Below are 21,829 nucleotides of genomic sequence, written 5' to 3'. Positions count from 1 at the left end.
CAAGCAAAGGTCAAAGAGGGGGGTTTATTTTTTTGTTTTTTTAGCCTTTATTTGATATGACAATTCTAAATAGATAGGAAACTGGGGAGAGAGAGAGGGGGAATCGCCCCACCAGACAGACAGACTTTAGGTGAGGATGTTGAGGTTCATGGTCATTGTCTTAAACTCCTTCCTCTAAATAAACAATTTTAAGACATTACCTATGATGGCCATTTTTTAACATAATTAACATTTAATTTTGTACCAACTGGGATCTGAGCCCAAGGGTACGTTGAATGGTCTGATAGGTATTAAAAAACAGGAATCATTTGCTACAGTCACTAACTCTCAACCCAGTTGAGACCTATGGGATGAAAAATTTGGGCTAAACAAAACACCAAATCTTCTGATGTTGAATGAAGAATGATGTTCATCGATTCAACTTCTGAGAATCTGTAGCCTTCTGTTGCCTTTAGTTCGACAGCCTTTTGTAACTTCATTCACCCAAAATGAAAAAGAATGATTATAAAAGATGATTCATGAAAGAAAGAAAAGTTAAAAGTTGCAACATGATGTTATGGTGTGGCTGAACACGTGTGAGCAGAAAAAGGATATCATTCTGCGTGCTGTCAGCTCGGATGACAAATCCCTCATCGTCGACTTCCAGGGGTGAATTCTGTATGAATGGAAACACACACACACACACACACAGGAGAGAGAGAGGGAGTCAGACACCAGCTGGGTCAGCAACACAGAGACAAATGGCACTTCAGCCACATATCTGACACACAGAAGTACTTTGTTATTCTGTGTAACTCAGCCCTGCAGCCTACATGTTCTCCTGAGAGCTCCCTATTAGAGTGTGTGAGAGAATAAATAGACTCTTCAAATGTTAAGCGCGAGTCAGTGACTAACCGCGGCAACGCTTGTACATTAAACGTGTTATAACCAACAGGTCAAACAGAGCTACGGGTCTGTTCTCGGTTTGCTTTCAGTCATTTCATTTACTCATTGAGCTGGGATGTGTGGATACATGTCAGCTGTTTCTGTCTGCAGTCATATGATCTTCAAAATAAGAGACATGAGGACGGCCAGGCTCATGATCCAGCCAGCGTGGGAGTTATTTTTAGACTTTAAGTGTGGACATTTACAGGTGGTATTTGATTAGATCTGATTTCAGTAAACTGATCTCAGCAGGACAAGTTGACCTGACAAGGATTGATTTTTTTCTTTTCATCATATCACAGTGATTTAGTTCTACTACAGAATAGATTAGTTAATGGATAATGGTGTGTCTGGACTATAAAGGTCACATTAAAAAGACAAGGAATAAGCGCAGGAGCATCTGAAGTACAGTTAAGTTAAACTCATTCATTCATTGTCTGTAACAACTCATCCTTGAAGGGTCGGGGGCTGCAGCCTGTCACCGCTGACACTAGGCGAAAGGCAGGGTGCATCCTGGACGAGATGCCAGTTCATCGCAGGGCTGACACATAGAGACGGACTGTGGGGAGGAAGCCGGAGCACCCGGAGAGAACCCACACGGACACTCGGAGAACATGCAAACTCCACCACACAGCTCGTCTGGTGTAATCCAAGTCCAACACCGATTTATTATACGAACCAGTCTTCAAATGATAAAATTTAACGTGTCGCTTTTCGTGACAAACCAACAGAAACACAAATTTCGAAAAAAAAAAATCTAAATTCACTCATAGTCTTCTAATCACTGTTATTGTATGTTGCCTGTTTGACACTGAATGGCAGACAAAGTTAGCAACAAGACAGAAATTTATGTGAGGAGTTGGTGGAGACTTACAGAGAGATAAAGGAAGAAAATTACACTCCTATTCATCAGTTGGCCAGAAACACAACTCCTTGATGTGTAAGATGTCACATTACTCATAACAAATTTATAAGGTGATGATATCTTAGTGCTCAGCTTGTGTTGGAATTCTTCTGCCCTCTAGCAAAAGAAAATTCAATAAATGCAGCTTTAAGTAGCACAGGCAATTACTTTACCTAAAATCTAAATTTAATCCATCCTGTCAACGTTAAATCAACCTTCAAAGGTCGTCTCACAACCCAGAAATATATTTAGGGGGAAACACTATTTTGATCTGAATACAGCAGACCTGATTTCTGGTTTAATTTTCTTGTAAAACTGTAGAATGTATAGATATGAAGGAATTCAAGCAACAGTGTTAATGCAACTTTTGCAGACTAATAATTAGAAACATAATCTAGAAGGTGAATGGACTGTCAGTGCGCTGTGAACTCTTATGCAACATGTTTTAAAGTGACCTCTGCTAACATACTTGTGATGCAGCAGTCAGAAGTGTAAAATAGCAGCACTGGTGACTCTGTGATCTGCGGTTTACTCTATGCTTTCACATCAGGCTCTTAGATGGCTTTCTGGCAGCACAGACACACACACTCCCTCTCTCACATACACCATGTCCACACAGGCAGGCACATACTGTACACAAACACACACTGTCGTGGAGTTACGCACTTCCCCTCTGGCTGCCAAAGTACCTCAGAAACTTCTTCTCAGAAGTACCGGAATAAACCTGGGAAACCCCACACCAGCAGTGCATGTCATTATCACAGACCGATTTCCCGCTCACCTCCTTTCCACAAACACAAACACAAACACACGATTCTGCTTTCACTCTCCAACAAAAAACACTCTCTTCTCCCAGTGAAACACAGTTGTCTGCAGGGATACAACTGCAGCTTTAGGAGTCAGACAGGACTGATAATTGAGTCAGTGGTTGTGGAGCTGCAGTGTTTGGGTGTGAATTATGTCTGATACTCACCAGTGCCTCAGTCACCGCAGAGTCTCTGCAAACACAAAAACACAGAGACGCATTTTGTTTTTTGCTTATTCAGTAATAACTCAGATTGAATCCTGTAACAAAGAACGAAGATCAAGACTCAATTTCAAAAGATCAGAGGGATGTACTAAGAAGTGAGATTAATGGATTAGCGAGATATGTTGAGCCTAAAACCAGAGTTTTCCAAATCACAAAGGCAGCTGTCTTTTAACCTGGATAGATCACCAGGCGCTGCTCACATAACCTGCTCCAGAGGAGGTTATCTTCAGAGTTTTTGTGCTAAATCGGCTGTAAAAAGCACCACTTTTTCTCCAGTTCTTTTCCTGACAATATTCTCTATGAGTGATTTCGATTCTCAGCTGAGGGAAGACATTAAATATGCACACCTGTTGAGCTGCATGTTAGCAATGTCACTGAACGAAGCTGCGCAGCTACAGTAGTAGTAGTAGTACAGTACTATATGCATTGCTTTGCCATGGAAACCTACATGCATTCAGTTGCAGAAAATGCATACTTATGTATACTTGTATGACCTACTTGTTCTGGATTTTCTGTCAAATCTGCTTTGCACAGCTGGTATTATAGCTAACAAAACACAGATTAGAAAAATGAGCAGTCTATTGGTATTTATCACAGAGAATAACCAATCAGTAAAATTAATTCTTCTTTGATTTGGCCAAGTGATTTCCATATATTCTTCATTATGGGACAGAGTAAGACTTAATGCACTTCTGGAGTAGTTAAAGGTCTCATGTTGCAACGTGCAGCTGTCAGGTTAGAAATAAAGAGGAGGCACTGAGAGTGCATTGGGTGGAAAAATACAAATTTACACAACTGACAGCATTCCTCTCTCGCCTGTAACACTGTTGCTTTTTGCCATAATAACATTTCTTGTATACTTAATTATATAATTCACCTGTTCCTCTTGACTAAAGTAGGCAGCACACATTTGAATCAGAAGAGTCAGATGATGCATCTTTTATAGAAACAGGGTTCCTACACATTCTCCACACTTTTCCAGACTCAAATTTCCAGACCCCTCTGTAGGTTTTTCAGACCATATTTGACATCTGAGAGCGTTGTGTGCGTGTGTGGGCCAAATAACTGCATGACTGATGACATCACTGCATGACTGATAAATGGCATACTTCTTGCCTTACCTTCGATGACATCAATCAGCCTGCTGTGTCTGACACAGTGGTTAACATTTTGCTCCAAACGCCATGGCTGAATAATCATTTCATTTTTTAGAAATTTTGAACTTCATATTTATAAAACAGAATAAGGGCAACAGTCAGAATACAAATATTTTTCCATACTCTTTTTTTTTTACTTTTTCCATACTTCGTAGAAACATTGCTCATGAGGAAAGGTGATAACCACCTGTGATCCCTGCTATCTCTGTCTTGGGTTTTAGGTTTTGTCGAGCCAGCTAACACAAAGAAAGCCTGGCTAAGTTGAACTGTCTACATAACCGACTCCTCAGGTATGTGTGTGTTTGCGTGTGCACTCACGTAGAGTCCGGCTCCTTGTCCCTCTTGCCCAGGCCTGGGATCCTGAAGGCTTTTGCTCGACTCTTCTTCCCACCCTCAGGTGCCAAAGCTGTCATATACTCCTCGAAACCAACCAGAGCTGCAGACGACAGGCAGGTTGATCGGAGTAAAACGCATTGAGAAAACACACACGCAGATGTATACACGTGGGCACACTTCTCAAGATGTTGAACCACTCATTTGTTGTTGTATTTTGTCACTATGAATTATTCCTCCTCCACAACACCGTACTGACTGTGAGTGCTTTCATATTTGTAATGTTATGCAAGCTTGAGTGTTTACGCTTTTATTTCCCTCCAACTGGCAAAAAGCCAACAATTCATCCTGATGAGCAGCCTGCACTGTACCTGGCCTGTCCTTGCCTGTGCCCTTCTGCTCTGCAAATTTCTGGATCAGGTTATCGATGCCAATGTTTTCCACATTCTGCTTGAATTCCTCGTGAACCTGCAGCAGAGAAGAACATAAGGATAATTTGGTCTCTCAACATGATGTGCCTGATTCTGATGAAAACTGTTGTTCTTGTTTGTGTGATAACTTTTTAAAGTAAAATATCATATATCTATTTGAGTCCGACAGGATGTAATCATGCATCTAGATCTTACAAACAGGTCTTAAAATTAGTCTTGTGTTCTGTTGGTGAACATCAGCATGAAACCATAGTGCTGCATCGTAGAGGACTGCACTGGCATTGGGATCCTGCAGGATCAAATCTTGCAGGAGGGGGCGAGTTAAACTTTGCTGCAGGCGGGATGAAAACTGTAAAAATTCATTCCTTTATGTGTGAACGAATGATCACATTGTCTTCACATTGTCAGACGTACATGACTGTGAACTAGAATGAACCCGATCACGTTCATTGGTGTTGCCCTGGATACACGCAAGATATGGCGGCTCATAATGACCAAACGGGACAAATTAACAAACTATCTATCTATCAAAGCGTTATGTTTGAAGGAGAAATCTGTAATATATTTACTGCAATAGATCATAAAATAAAGGAAAAAGTTGACATCAGCGCTACAGCTGCAGTGTGCTCCTTTGAATTTTTTATTCTGGTCTGTAACTTGTGTTTTTGGTTGCACATTTCAGATTAATTAGATTTTAAATTAATGCTGCATGCTTGCTGAATGACCAAGTGTCTGTTTCTAATTTGTAAGAAGTCATGAATGATCTTTTAGAAGGCATAAATGTTTTTAACAGTTAAATTGAGCATTATGTTAATGGACCCTGGCAGGCAGTGACTGAACTCAAACTCCAGAGTCTGTATTTTCAGATCAGTGGGCTTTTGTTTCCAGGTAACGCAGCTGAACTTTACATTGACAGACAGCTGACAGTTACAAACAGCTGATCACCTTACAGTGTAGGACCGGTCATTGCTTGTTATTGTCAAATTACAATGTACCGCTCATCTTGTGTTCCTGCAGCCTGCCTGAGCTTACAACTAATTTAATATATTGCTCCTTTAAATGCAGAGAAGCGGAACGTAATTTCACTAGATTATTACAGATAATTTACATAGAGGACCGCACTGGGTCCCCTGGGAGAGCCCTGCTGGGAAACGCTGATAATAAGGTTAATAATCAGAAATAGTACAGACGTTTTTAACCATTCGACTAACGTGTCTGCATCACTGGGCAGCCGTCACCTGTTTGTGTTTGTGCCAAGTTATCACACTGAGCTTTATTTAAACAAGACTCCAAGAATAGACCTGATGACAGAAAAAAAAAAAAGACGGTAACGATGGCTCATGATTCAATAGTGACACGAGAGTTCTTGAATTATCACACGCTGAGCCAGACTCTATTCCAAACTGTATACTTTCATTTTAATATGTAAAATATGTTTGAAGACGTATATAGAATAAAGAAAGACTTCTGTCTAACAGTATGGACAAATGCCAGTTTCACAAAGACAGAGTTTGACTGTGGTTTAGACAGAACAGTCTTCAGACAGACATCTAAATTCATCTGTTGCACAAAGCAGCTTAGTTCTCGACTATCTTAAGAAGGTCTATGGCACAATTAATTTTAGGAAAATGGCCAACAAAGTGACCACATCCAACCGCTCAGCTCCATTTACCACAGCAGAAAATATGGAATTCAACAGTTACAAGGACATTTAGGACAAGATATAAAAATATGGTACAAGATGCAAAGAAATCATTGCTCTTTCTCCGTAGCAATGTTACCAAACCACAAATCATGATCAGTGAAATGGTCTAACTCGCAACAGACTAACCTATGAGCAAAATAACGACAAACAAAGCAGACTGGTCTAAAACATCTTCGTGAAACTGGTCCCAGAGCTGGGTTTACTGTAGCGTGAGCTGCTACATACAGTACCTGTCCCACTTGAACATGGGTGTCTTCTATGGAGTGGGAGTAACCTTTGATCAGCTGTTTCATCTGCCGCAGGTGGGCCTCCTCGATCTCCTGAAACTTCTGCTCATGCAAACATGGACACACACACACAGCAGCAGCAAAGAAAAAAAAAACACCAGTTAATTTATCATTCTCTGTGGGTTGACATCTTTGGCTGACATTTTGTGGTAATTAAATCCTCTCAGCACCAACAAAAAACATTGAAGCTACACTGACACCTATTTTTAAACACAGCTGCATCTTTAGTGGCTGGTAAGATCCAAGTTTTTTACCAAACGGCAAAGAAATGCATCTAAAAAATAATCTAAACCTAAATTAATGCCATAAATTTTTACATGAGAAGCAAGATTTTGTGTTCATTTATAGTTATGAATACATTGTTAGACCTGTTGATATACGGGATATGATTGTTAATATGCAGATTTGTTAACACTTATTGCTGTGGTCTTTCCTGCTCGTCTCTGTCGTTTTCATTTTATTGTCTCTGCAGAACGACACAGTATAAGATCCAGACACACTGACAGAAGCAAAAGAATGCAGTAAAAAAAAAAGCATCTTAAACTCCACATACAAGCAATAAAGTGAAAAGAGCCTTTAAATGAGATGTGAGGATTCAGCTACACGGAGGCAGTGAGCCAGCAGAGGAAGCTCCGGGTTGCCAGGTCTTTAAACCAGCGATAATTCGAGGGGATTTAGTATTTAAGTTTGATCCCGCTCTTTATTCAGCCAGCTCATTTGTCGCTGTCTGGTTCAGGGGAATTGTCTTGATTTAGTGCCACTGGCTTTTGTTGGAGAAAAGAGAGTTTGCGAGCAGAGTTTTGCCAGTTTCTTCTCTCCAATTAACAGAGAAGAAATCTGGGCGGAGAGAGCAAACATAAAACATTCTCCACTGACTCTTCAGCCCTCAGCAAAGTGCTTCATTTCCATCTGTGCTGTGCTTCTACTCGAGGCTTTACTGCAAATTCTTACATCTGGATAAGGCTGTGAAGAGAAACTAAGCCTTCAAATTTTGTGCATTTTCCTTATCCGATAGTTGAAAATCCTAACAAGCAATTAATCAATTAATAATTAGTAATAAATAAAGTATGTTTTGTCTCATTTAAAATCTAAGTTTATGTTTCCTTTTTCAACAAATATCTCTATCAAACAGATGGCGTCAAATGAGGCTCATTTACTTTTAATGACTTACTTATTTCTATATTAATGATTAAGTTTTGCTTAATACATTTTTAATCAGTTAAATCTGATTAATCAGTGAAAGATCAGTCATTAACATCCCTAATAGAAACCATTTTTTTTTACAGTGATTTAGGATGTTGTCACGCTTAACCTGTTTCCTTCGGTTTAAACAAACTTTTATGAGTTCGCTCCTTCACTTCGGTTCTCTCATGCTGGTGTGAGAGCTGTCAGTCAAAATAAGACGCCAGAAGAGGAGGGACTCTGTCCACTTCCTACCAGAAGTTCCTGTGTAACCTCTTAGTCACAAGCAGCATCTACAAAAAAATAAGCCTCTTACGATGATATACAGTTGAGCAATTAAACGTTTGGACAGGAGGAATTTGGTGAGTGCTCAGTAACATGTGAAGAATCCAACCAGAATTTTATAAATCCTCATTTGGACAAATTATCTTTTTCTTTTCGAGGGATCTAAATTTGGAATTACTCACCTAGAAAACTCAAACTGAATCTGAACTGGGATCATTTTTAAACTTAAAATAAAGGTTTTTAAAGAGGGATCATGCAATCATTAATAAACTATTGTCTCTTATAGTTTGTGTTTTGTACTGTTAAATAAATAAACTCTGGTGTGGTTCTTTTGTGGTGTGAATGTATTTGTATTAACCAGAGTTAAAGTAGATATGTGGCTTTAGCGTGAATTAAAAGGTAAAAACATTGCTGTTAAATCCATCTGCTGATGGTGACTGTTATAAAAAGCCATCTCACAATCTGTTTAAGCGATGTATAGCCTATATTTATACAACATTATTTGGTAACCATGGTAACATGTATGCTCCATGTGGCTGTGGGGATATCCCTGTTATATAAGAGACTGAAAAAGCACTAAACCAGAGAAACTCGTGTCCGACTCCATGTATTTAAGAAGTTCCCCAATAAAAAGTGAGTAACACGAGTTGTGAGCTCTGCACCAGAGAAGATAAATATAATTTATCTTGTGTTTTCCTCTAGTTTAAGTGCAATAAAATGCACCCTGGTCTCTTATTTACTGATCTGCTTCATTTCTTCTTTGATCTTTGGACACGTTTTTCTCCCAGGTACCAAATACATGTAGCCCCTCATACTAATGACCAGGTCTTCCCCCTCAAAGGGAAGAATGGAAGAGACAATTGGTCACAAGGCTTTCAGTCATCATTTCAAATGTAAAACACAGACGCACTCCTTGGGGTTTGTTGAGGATTTCCATGGAAACAGCAGCAGTAACCATGGAAGTGTGGAGGCAGTGATTAAAGGTAATGAGCGGGGTGCAGGATGTGCATGCGTGCGCGAGCGGGTGGGTGTTTAGGAGTCGCAGGGGTTGAGGTTTCCATTTTTGGGGGAAGGCATAATGTAGGATAATAAATGAAAGGATAAGATGGAGTTCTTGTGTGGTGGGAGGTTACAGAGAGGATGAGTCACAAAGATGAGGTGAAAGATAAAGCCCTTGGAGAAGAAGAAACACATAAAAACACCACATCAGAGGGTGGGAGAGACAGAAAAAAAAAAAGTCGCCCTCGGCCCAGCTGTGTTCAGAACTGACCTGGGCGGACTCGCTCATCTTCTGCTCAAACTCTCCTCCCACACGGTTGTACTTCTCGATGCACAACGCAAACGACTCCGCCGCTTTCTTAGACTTCAGCTCCGCCTAGTGAGAAAGAAAAGGAAAAGGAAAATAATGGGCCTCGGCTACCGACTCTCATTCACAAACCTGAAATGAAAATGAAAAGCTCAGCGAGTGAATGGGAATAATTTTCTGCCTCATAATTACAACTTCTCCATTCAGTGTTCAGTCTGCACCGGCAAAACAAGAGCAGTGATTTATTCCCAGAGTGGAGGTTTAAGAGCAGAGCAGTTGGAGAAATGCTGTTTTCTATAATTGTCAAGACAAGATAAATCTAATTAACTGAACCTCAATATAACAGACACTCTTGTCCCATGAGTGGACCACAAGAAACAAGCCTATGACGGATTTTAGGGTCACAAGACGAGACAATAATAACAGGATATCCCAGAGCTTATTAATGAACACTGATGCAGGACACTGAATTCAGTCTGTCAGGTTTCAGTTCTCATCCATCTGACCACAAAACATACTGGGAGACATGTGCAGCTGCTCTGGACTTCAATGTGCTTTTAATACAAATTTAAAAACTGCACACTTTCAGCTCCGTGTCATGTTTCTGCTTCTGGATTTAGGATTTTTCTGAAACTGTGAGATGAAGAAGTCATGGTCAAAGGATTTGACTCTTTGAATCTCGTCACTATTTTCTTCACGAGTTTTTCTCAGGATGCGTCATGACAATCATAAAGATAAGGCTATGGGGGAAATCAAAAATTTAGAAATACTATGTATTATTTATATAAAAGAAATAAAATAATCATCTAACGTCAAGGTTATCTCTTCAGTTTGAAAGTATTTTCTCACATTTAAGTTTGACTTACTGACACTGATTCTAATACCATGATGCACAGCAAAAGAATAACACTGAATAAATATCATAAATAAAGAACATACAGCAGACTGCAATATGGTTGCAAGAACCAGAAAAACCTCAAAGTGGACCTTGAGATGAGAGTGTTTTTTTTTTCTTTCATACAATTGCCAAGGTCAAGGATGGACCTTCAGGATTAACTTAACCGTAAACTCTCATATTAAAGCTGGTATTCAAATGAGGACAGTCTCAAATAATAGTGAGGCGAGTGGCCACATGGTAAAAAAAAAAAAAAAAAAGTGCATTTCCACACTTCCACCAGTACAAGAACAGAGTCATGTTGCTCTGACCACTCCACTGTTTTTCACATGTTCAAACAAGAAAGTTCTGAGCTTCATTTGTGGCAGTCTAAAGGAGTTTGGAAAAATATGTGAAAGTTTAAAATTTACATTTTTTTAAAGTTACACTAAGAGTGGTGGGGATGAAATCATAACAGCTACTGTCAACAGATCCACCTCCATGATAAATGAGTAAACTCCTCCGCAGATCAGAAAAAAAAAAAAGAAAAAACTCAAAATGACTTTGAATTTGGATTTGTTTTTGTCCTGCTTGTTGTTAAATTATCCCAACCTACAAAATAACCCTGCAGAAAGAGTTCGTAGCATCACAAAGGACACAGCAATGCTAAAGGTCATGAAGCACACAAACACTAAACTAATGTGAACATGGTGATCCTTCACTTCCTTATCCTCAACTTTGATAGCGAGTGGGTCAAATAGAAAAATCAGTTAGTGGACCACACAGAATACTTTTCTAATTAATGCCTACAAATAACTATAGGGTATAATGTTGATAGATATATTATGACATGGAATAAACTTGTTACAGGAAACTCTCTTCTTTCACATTAGCGCTGCCATTTTGACCTTTGCAAAGATGCTCCTTCTCCATTCCTACAAGCCCTCAGGAAAACTGTCAGAAAACAGGCCAGTGATGGATCTGCTGCACAATAAACACACCAGTTTATAACCTACTGGGACTGGAAAAGTAAATAAATACCCGTCAGTCCATTTGCTCTGGAATTGGTGATTTTCACAGTCAACTTTACGTCTTTTTAGCTTCGAGAAAGAGACATTTGGAAGCTTGTTGTTAGCTTGGGTAACGTGAGTTTCTCTGTGGTCCACCAGCCAAGCACCAGCTATGGTCTAACATGACCATGCTGGGATAATAAAGGACTTTAAAATGTTTTAAAAGAGAGTGCCATGAATTTTTGGGGGGATTTTATGGGTTTTTCGATTTTTGAAAGATAAGGTGCTGCTGATTTTTTTCATAATATCATTTTTCAAAACCTCGAGCCCACAAACTAAATTATATGGACTTTCATTGTACTGTGGTTGAGGCAGAAATCTCAGAGACAAATATCTTAAACCCTTAAAATTTAAAATTAAAAACTGCCCATAAAACAATCTTGAAGAAAGACAAAGTGGTGTCTAACTTTCTCCAGTTCTTTCTGTGGCGCTCCCTCCTTCCTGAGCCGGTCCAGTTCCAAACACTTGGCGTGGTAACCCTCCTTTGACTTCTGAAGGTGACCGCTCTGAACCTGCAGCGCCTGCACCGCCTCCACTGTCCCCACCATCTCCTCCTTTGTCTGAGTGACACACACACACACACACACAGAAAGACAGTGCATGGATATACTGTACAGATCATTACTGTACTATATTTTCAGGGAAACTGCAGCAATTACCATGAAGGGAGAAGACAGTAATTGGATTTTGTGTGAGACAAATTAGATCAGGATGACAGAGACTCGATGCAGGGCTAGTAATGATAAAATATACACAAGTCTCTGTTCACAGAAACATGCACAGACACAAAAATCTGCTAGTTTTCTGTCAGGATTGTGGTAAATCATCCCAGATACTTTACCTTGCGGTGAATTTTGACCTGCTCGTCTCCGTACTTGTTGATATCCCGGATGAGATCGTTCATTTTTCTCATCAGCTCGAGGTGGCAGAGCGCCAGTTTGTCCGAAGAGACCCTGAACACATCCCACATGGGAGCAAAAGTCCTACAAAACACACACCAAAGAATCAAGCACACATGAGACTGCGAGAGTCCTATTACCTTTCCAAACAAACAAACAAACAAAAAACATGTAATTATGTGCAATAATGACAAAAACAGTGTGTTTAGTGTGAAGACAAAGAAAGATTGAAGGTATACAATCTTGATATATTCACAGTGAACTGAGATTAAAAAAAGTGTGCTCTGTTGCATTGCATATTGAAGTTAAACCACTGGAAGTCAACAAAAACAAGATGATCTGCAGCTGTTAAGATAAAAAATACATGAAAATGAGTTTCGAATCCTGAGTGTTTTTCTTTAACATTAAAACAGTCAAGACTAAATAAGCAACAATCAAATTTAAAGTATGAAAAAGGTCCTCAGATACAATTTATTAAAAGTTTAACATTCAAAACCTCAACTCATCTTCTTCTTCAGGACTGTGTTATATTAAATATCTGTTTGTATTTACAAAGGAGTGTGTCAAAGGTCAGGTAAGAGACCTTCAGCAGAACGGAATAAATTACATCTACATTCACTATTTAAAGGAAAATCTTTCATATAATGTTTAATACTTAACATATTTATTAAACCATGCAGGCTAAATCACATAGATGGCATTATTTTAATCATAAATGTGGACATTTGGTGATGCAGATGGTCCTCATTCATATCTCATATGCGGCCATATGACGGTCAGATGCATAATTACAATAACAAACACCTTCCAGCAGTATAAATCCAACTGTGCGGCGGTGAGGGAGATGAGGACAGGATGTTCGGTGAAGCTGCTGCGGCAGTACTCACCCCTGTGGACTTCCGTTGCTTGCCATCTTGGCCAGTTTGCTCATTGATTTGGAGTAGGTCTCCTCAATGGCAGCGCTGCAAGAACAAGCACAGAAATTAAAGTTAGCAGAATCACCAGCACGATAACTAAAGAGAATGAGAAACCTGAAAATCAGCGATGCGTGACTTTTAAACCTGTTCACTGCATATATTGCATTTTAGTTTCTCTACTAAAGCTGCCAGTAACCAGAAGAAATCTTAGACTGGGACACACACTGGGAGAACTACATATAACTGTGAATAATATATTAACTTAAATGTATTCATGCATTGAATGTTGTGTGGAACTGGGGGTGCAGGAGTTTGGAGGGTATATAAATGTGAGCATTTAGTCACCTTTTACCATTTTCAATATAATATTGGCATCCTTGTTTAGGGTTTGTGCATGTCCATTCTGTTTATTCGATTCTTTGCTATTCACCTTGGTTACATGACACAATGGCGCCTCAAATTCTGAAAAAATAAAGTATAAAACAAAAGCTGGAACATGAAAGGGAGAGCAATGTTGTGTGCATTCTTTAAATTGTAAATCTGTCTAAATAAACTTGGCGAATGTAATGTACTCAAATTGCACTTCCTCACATCTCTATTGCCTCTGCTAATGGCCTCATATGTTATGTTCTCTATCGACCGCTTGCTTTGGTCCAAATGCTGGGCATCCAGCAGCAGACTCACTGAGAAAAAGATTAGTTTTCATCAGTGTTGGGTAAATGTTGCAATAAGCCACATTTAAATGATAAATGGACTTGTTTTGCAAGGCTGTGCATAAAACTTTAATAACCATCTGTAAACCCTGAAGAGAAAGAAAAAAAAAGAGCATTGATCCAAATATCCTGAGGGTGAACAGAACAACTTGCTACTGAGGACTGTGAAGTCAAACAGACTGACGCTATCAGTCTTCAGCAGCGATGCTCAAACTGTGTTGGAACACTTATATTCACTGATTATTTTACCAAACTTCATTTAATCAATTAAGCCAAAAGTGATGTCTTCAAATCCCTCGTTTGTCTGCGTACAGAGGTATCGCAGAAAGAGCAAGTGGGCACTGATTCAAAACTACAAATTTATTCAAAGTGGCTGCAATTAATATCTTTATAACAACGTGAAACGGGTCGTTTGTATTGATGAACCTACAAAGAATCTGCAGCTCTTCACAGATCTTTATAGTCTGAAGCTTTATAGTATATCAAGTTTCACTCACTGTTCAGGCGTCCGTTCTGCAACTTTACTGTGTTGTTTACTCTCACTGTGGTTTTTTTTTTACCTTAGAAATCAGCTGATTTAAGTGGAAAAACTCCAAAAACCTGTGAACATAACAGAGCATTGAGCAGCTGAGCAGCCAGATATTTGCCTCAGGACGTTTTAGAGATAAAAAATAAATAAATAAATCACCGGGTGTCCAGAAATGCAACTCTGAATGAATTCTAATGTCGCTCTGTAACTGCTGGATGTGTGTGTGTGCCATGAGGCCATGAGACCAGGTGTACCCTGGGATTTTGTGAAAACCACACATTTTATTGCAATATACAACCTCACAAAAAGTTATGAACTAATTATTATTTTACTTTTATTTTACAGCGTTTGCACAGTTGCTGGATGGTGGGAAGTATTAAGAGTGTGACATATCAAAGGTCCTAACTGACTAACGCCTCACCTTTTTGGCTGAGAGGATGAAAGAAAGAGGGTACTTGCATGAATATGAATAGAGGTGTGCCTTGAGACTTTGGCTTGCCCTCTGGTGTGCCTTGGGCAGAAACATTTTTGAAAACCACTGCACTTTATCAACTTAAAAGTTTTAATCCCAATCAGAACTGCACTGACCCGACAAAGATTGGATTGGAATCAAACAGGAGTGATGTGTTTACAGTCACTCCAAAAACACAAATTTACTGATACTATAACTGATAAATATTTAGTTTCAAGCAGTTTCTGTCAGGCCAAAATGACAAAACCTCTACTGACCTGTGATTAATCATTGTCTATCTTAATAAAGTTTTTGTTTAATTTGATTTTCCAGTACATTTACCTAAATACCTAATTATGCTCTAACTTTAACTACTTTCAAGCTGCAAAATCTCACATTTGAAACCCACAGTTGGCATTTAACTTGATAAAACACAGCAATTAACCCATTATCACAGTGTTCATTATTTTAGATCTGCAATTAACAATATTTTCTCCCTTTATTCATTCATTTTTTGACCTATAAAATTCATGAAAATAGTGAAAAACATCTGCATAACAATTTACTTAAGCCCAAATGCCTCATTTTGTCTGAATAACAGTCCAAAATTAAAAAGATATTATGTTTACTATCACGTCAGACAAAGAAAAGCTAATTCTGACATTTAAGAAGCTGACACTGACTGGTGTTTGTCATTTTTGCTTGAAAATTGGTTGTGAATGACTCCTCAATTATCACATTAGCTGCACAATAATTTTCTGTTGGTGCACTAATTGATTAACTGATTGTTTTTGCTCCAACCCCAGAGCTTTCAGCACTAGTGAGCCTGATGTCTTTTGTGTTCTCACTATCCCCAACTCACAGGAATCAGGTATAATAGAGGTATCAATGCATCTCTATTAAACTGAGCTCCGGGGTGAGGGAAGTGAAGGGAACATGCAGGAGCTGGGAAATCTTGAGAATGTAGTTAAGAGTTGTTACGGTACTTTAACTGAGTGTTTCTTATTGTGTCGTACATCAACATGACCTTTGAGTCGAGTGGAGAGAGAGAGAGAGAGAGAGAGAGAGAGAGAAACATGGAGGAAACTTATCAACACAATTGCTTTTCTTCCGTCCTGCGGGATCACACACTATTTTACCCACAGTGCCTCTATTTCATTTCCTGACTGCTGATTTGTTGTCTGCTGCTGTCCAAGCAGATAAGTGAATTTCCCCCTGCGAGGAATGTGCACAGACGCTCTGAATCAATGTCAGGATTATATCACTGGTCTGACAGAGCGCTCTGTGTGCGTTTACTTCCAGCTGTGAGAACACAAACTCCTGTGGGAACCTCATTATTCTCCCTCAATTTACTCGCTGCTAATCGCTGATTAAAAGACAGAGTAGTTAATATAACAAACTACCCACTCTGAAAAGACCATTTTAATTAATTAGGTAATAGACTGACACACTAGTGGTAAGCCTGTGAAGCTTTCAGTGTATTTTACAATAAGAACAGTGGCAGATATAACACCTGAAATTCTTGGTAATTTGAGTTCTTAATTTCAGACAGAGGTAAACTGATTGCTAACCAGTTAACATCAATCTTGCCAGCAGAAATGACAACTGTGTCCAGCAGATCTTATCAGCTTTATCTTGATAGATAGCTATTTAAGCTAGGTTAATGATTTGCTTGAAAAAGCAAACTCACTGGTTGACTTTTAATATTTCCCAGCTGATTTATTTAAAAGCAAAATCTTGTAAAAGAGTCATAAATACGCAGTTTATTGCTATGTGCATGACGATGTGCTAAAAGGCTGAGCTAACCCTGACAAAAAGTCAACATCATTACCAGTTAATGATCCATCAGAGAAGCGGGGAAATAAAGAAGCAGAGTTGTTCTTGTATTGCAGAGTTGAGCTGGTAAATTACAAGCACGATAAGGAAAAATATAAGATCAGATGGTTATTTAGTTTCAGCGTTTCTAATTTATCTGCTTAGTGCACATACACACTGAGAGAAAAGGCTTCCAGTGAGGACTAACTGACAGTTTGATGAATGTGACTCTATCTCAGAAACCAACTTTGGCCGCGGTTGTCATAGTGTAAACTTCCCCAAAATCCCCAAATCCAAAGCAGAACAGAGCCACTAATGTTTAAACTGTGATATCATCCAGGACCAGCTTCAACAAAGCTAATAAATAATACACAGTGTGTTGGCTTGTTACCAGTGGGGCTTTTTTTTAATCTAACTTGTAAACTTGTAAACTGATGTAACCTAGTTAGCAGTTACGTTGTGCTCCTTGACTTTGGACACAACGCTCGGTTACTGCTGTGGGTGGTAAGTTGGTCCTTTTAAATATTACAGTTTATGTTAGAGCAGACAGAAACACCGTTTAATCAGTTCTTCACACTTTTGCTCTTGTATTTTTGTTTTTGGAAAAGCCAGCTGCAAACTAACACTGTAGTTACAACCCCATACACACCTCATCATCACGTAAAGAAATCCAGGCCTGTAAAGTTTTACTTTACAATCGATATGCTTATGTTGTGGCCACCAGTTTTAATTATTTCAACATATGTGAAATGTTTTATCCATCATTTCGGCATGGAGGACATCTATAAATGTTCCTTGTAAACAGGCAAATGTTAAGTGTTCATCATCAAAATGCAGTGTGTGTGACCTCTGAGGTCTAACTAACATGTCAAGTTCATGTCCTTCCATGAAAACATTTGCAAAGCCGTATTAAATTATTTAAAAGCCGTATTTTAAATCTAGCACTGTCTACATCCATGTTTACAAGCTTGAAGTCTTCTTCTTCCCCGTCTTTCTTGGCATATTGCAGCACATCTTGGTGCGTTTCCGCCACCTGTTGATCAGTGGAACAGTGTGACACCACCGGACTGTGCGTCACATCACACATATTGGGCTGCAACTGAAGACTAACTTGAGAGTCGTTTAGCCATCGATTATTGAAACGATTTATCATCACGTAGCCCAAAATATACTCCAATTTTGAATTTTTTCACCTGAGTTTGTGAGAGACAACGAAAGAGACCAAGAGAGGGTCGTGTCTAGAAGGGAACCCCAGACCTGTGAAAGATTGTGAGAGTGATCAGTACAAATCTTTTGTTGTCCGTGTTGAGGATGAAATGTTTCCAGAATTTCGCCATTTTAGTTTGTTTACTTGTCACACAATGACACAAAATGACGTAACCAACGAATTGTTGACCTTTAAATTCCTTAGCAACTAATTGTTGCACCCCATATCGCGCATGCGTGCATTGAAAAGCAGCTCTATATCTCTGCAGTAGCTTTAAAACTGCACAGGGAACCTTTAAGCTGCAGACTGTTTTTAGTTCTTTCAACATTCTCATCTTGAGCTTCTACTGGCGACGCACATCAGAGTTTCAAGCTCAGTTACTGATGTATCTTGCAGAAATGCACACTGGGAGTTACCATTTACTCAAAGGTTTTTATGAATACAAAACCTTGGATCTTTGATTTTTTTGATTAAAGAAAAAAATTTTATAACACAACCGTATTGCAATATTTTTGGCCGATGATTAAACCTGAGAGCTTCAGGGATACCCAAGTAGTAAAAGTACTCCAACTGTCTTTAGGAAAATGAATCAGATTTTCACTTCCAGCACCAGAGGTGTCTGACAGCTCCTCCCATGGTGAAAACTGATTAAAATTTAGATTATTTAAATCCAGCAGTTGCAAAGTGGATTTTTAAAAGGAAAAACCCAGGGATAATCCACCTATTCAGGCTTGTGCGTGTAAGTTTTTGGGAGATAGTGCACTTCAAAAGTAGCACAGAAGTGAGGACGGGTCAGAGATCAGAGCAGAGAGACGACTGAAGCAGTTTTAACAAAGACAGGCTTGTTGAAGTTTCTCTCTGTAATCTGCAGGGTTCTGAAACCGTATTAATCGTGAACATCTTGTGGATACAGCGAGAGATGAAATCCAAAACACTTCATTTATAATCTCTGTCCACTTCACCCAACCTTGGCACCGTCTCTCATCTTTTTTTCCGCGTTCACAGTGAAGAATGCAGAGTTTCTCCACCTCGGTCCCATCACTAGCACCACCTCCCACACAGATATTCACAAATACACACAAACCTTACCTCTCACGGACAAACTCGGCTAGCTCCTTGGTTGCCAGCTGGCCGTGCTTCATGTTGTGGTAGAGCACGTCAAAGCCGGCATTCTTCTCCCCCTGCCAAAGTACAAATACACACACACACACACACACACACACACACACACACACACACAGCGTCTGTTAGCACCAACAACAGTAAACCAACATTACAAAGTTAAAGAAAGTGATGTCAGTTGGTGTTTCAGCATAGCAATACCACGTTTGTTTTGAACTGAAGCCATATTACATTTTGCCACTGATATTCCTCCAAAGACAGTCAGTCAGACTTATCAGAGGCTCCCAGGAAACATTTCACTGTCAGTCAGGACATCCAGCAGACAACATTTATCTGAAACCAGCTTTGGATTCTATTTAGAGCCGGAAACAAGTTCAGAAACTGCAGGAAACTGAGGAAACATATTTCTCAGAGTTTCATATTTTCAAAAAAAGTAAAACAAAACAAACAAATCAGACTGAACAACAGATAAAACCTCCCTCAACCCCGGGGGCTTTAAGAGAATCTGAAAGATAAAATAAAGCCATGCCATACTGTCACAGTCTCTTCTGTTTACAGTAGGTTAGAGATCAAGTCTCACAGAAACAGCCACCGGCCGTAACACAAAGTAATGGTTGGTTGGTCTCATTTGCAGATATAAACATATTAAGTCAGAGCATTAAAAATAAACTTAACTGTATCCATAACAGGTACTGAGAAGAATATATGTTACAAATCAAAATGTTGCTGATTACAAACGAGTTACATCTGAATATATTTTTTTCATTAAAACGCTTACATGTAGAGCAGTCAGAGGTTTTCGAAGTGAGAGGTGAACCTCGTCAGAGCAGCTCCAAACAGTGTCAGGAGAGGCTTTTTTTAATATTTCAAAGAGATCAAATAGAGTAGACTAAATGTATATGGTTTGGTTAATGAGACAGTTCAAAGGTGCAGTGGTTCTCGGGAATTTTACAGCTTTTCTGACTTTCTCAGAGTCAAACTAATAAATGCCTTTGGACAGACTTTTGAAATTATTTTGGCTCGATTCTTTAGTGTCTGTGGGACCAAATAGCAGTCAGGATCCCACAAACATCCAGGAACTGAGCAAAATAAACAAGTGAACTTAGGGGGCGTCTTTAACAAGCTTTCCCTGAAGGGAGGCCCACAGTCCCGGACTTTGAAAACCCTCCATGCAGAATATATCATTTATTCTGTTCGTTTATTTTTTGCATCTTTTCACCATGCAGGATTTTTTGGCATGTTTCTGAACAACACCGGTCAGCAAAGCCGCTGAGACAAATTTGAGTGCAACACCATTAAAAGGTAGGATGGCTTAAAAGGAGCCGTCTCTACGTTTAGACAAGCTCCATTTATGAGTAGTACATGCTCAAAGTTTGAGCGTTGTTTTGATTTATTCTCGTTTGAATTTGCACTGCCTCTCGTCTGCCAAATAAATCAATGTGCACTGCACAGACAGCCTGAGCCTCACTTGCCTGTGTCCAGCTGTCCATGTGAAGGCAAGTGGTCAAGGTTTACAATGCCTGGATTAAATTCATGTTTTTAGGAGATTTGAGCTCAATTGTCCACTTAGAAAAGCTATTTAAAAGTAATCAAATATAATAAGTTACATTACTTTGTTGAAGCAATTAAAATAGTTACACTACTTATTACATTTTAACAGGTTTATCAGGTTATATATATATATAACTTATGTACTATTTTAAAACAAAAAATAATTCTCGGCTGATCATAATCGGAAAATACAGAATCAAACCTCTGAAGGCCACTGATTGATCGGTTCAGCACTCAGAAAATGTACTACTGTGCCACAACAAACTGATATGATTTGACAAAAAACAGCTGCATAGTAATTATTATTATAAAAATTATTTGTAGGCTATTTGGCCCAGTCTGTGCTACATTTTCCCTCATCACTCACCATCACACACCACACAACAAGATACTGATCCTGAGGTAAAGTAGGTCATCAGCAGACAAGGTAGTCCATCATCACTACTTTACGCCTCACATAAATATATATACTCAGTGATTACAGTGACACACAAACCAACTGCGTTCCAGTTTTTATTTAATTTAGTTTTTATGCTCTCCCAGTCTCTCTTGTTTCCTCTCTTTTGTCTCTTTCTATAATTTTCTTACTTGACTTATTTATGTGTTGGGAGGAATAACACAGAAAGAAAGAGACCATCAAAATTCAAAGTTAAAAATAAGAAAAAAAAAACATGATTTGTTATTATTTATAAAGAGTTCAATACTCAGCTAATCTGTTTCATCAGTGCTTGTATATCTGTGTCTCTCTTTGCGTCCAGGTGGGCGGAGAATCGTGCCACTGGGTGCACCTGGTCAGTCCAGACAGAAGATCAGACACTCACAAGTCTTTCTTCTCTCACTGTGAAACCAGCTCTGCCCCTTGTACTTTCTTTTGTTTGGTTTTGTTTTGTTGTTCACATTTATGTATTCAGGTGAGTTTCACTGAGAGCAGGGCTCGCTTTTTCAGGAACACCCTGATCACAGTTGCACAGTTACACCGTCTCACAACCACGGTCAGCTCTGCAGGCAACTGAGCAGCTCCGCTGGAGCGGTTTGGGTTAAAGGGCTTTCAGCGGGTGCTGCCTTTTACTTTCTCAACTCAAATTTATCCTGCATCCTGGGGGATTGAACCGACAACCTTCTGGTCACAAGCTCGCA

General features: G+C 39.2%; 1 protein-coding gene across 1 annotated transcript in view; it reads right to left on the bottom strand.

Moving 5' to 3' along the window:
• fcho1 (FCH and mu domain containing endocytic adaptor 1) overlaps positions 1–21,829 on the bottom strand; it is an 85,916-nt gene that overhangs the window by 22,933 nt on the left and 41,154 nt on the right. The window contains exons 3-12 of the mRNA XM_084723747.1: positions 19,109–19,200; positions 13,275–13,349; positions 12,330–12,471; positions 11,896–12,048; positions 9,509–9,613; positions 6,715–6,813; positions 4,720–4,816; positions 4,334–4,451; positions 2,802–2,826; positions 595–655 (exon numbers count right to left, since the gene is read on the bottom strand). Of these exons, the coding sequence (XP_084579873.1) occupies positions 595–655; positions 2,802–2,826; positions 4,334–4,451; positions 4,720–4,816; positions 6,715–6,813; positions 9,509–9,613; positions 11,896–12,048; positions 12,330–12,471; positions 13,275–13,349; positions 19,109–19,200 (967 nt within the window). The remainder of the gene's footprint in view (positions 1–594; positions 656–2,801; positions 2,827–4,333; positions 4,452–4,719; positions 4,817–6,714; positions 6,814–9,508; positions 9,614–11,895; positions 12,049–12,329; positions 12,472–13,274; positions 13,350–19,108; positions 19,201–21,829) is intronic.

This window comes from Lutjanus erythropterus, chromosome 7, assembly GCF_056507025.1.
Source record: "Lutjanus erythropterus isolate fLutEry1 chromosome 7, fLutEry1.hap2, whole genome shotgun sequence".
Classification (NCBI taxonomy): domain Eukaryota; kingdom Metazoa; phylum Chordata; class Actinopteri; order Lutjaniformes; family Lutjanidae; genus Lutjanus; species Lutjanus erythropterus.
Note: the sequence above shows the minus strand (reverse complement) of the source record. Positions and strands in the feature narration are given on the sequence as shown.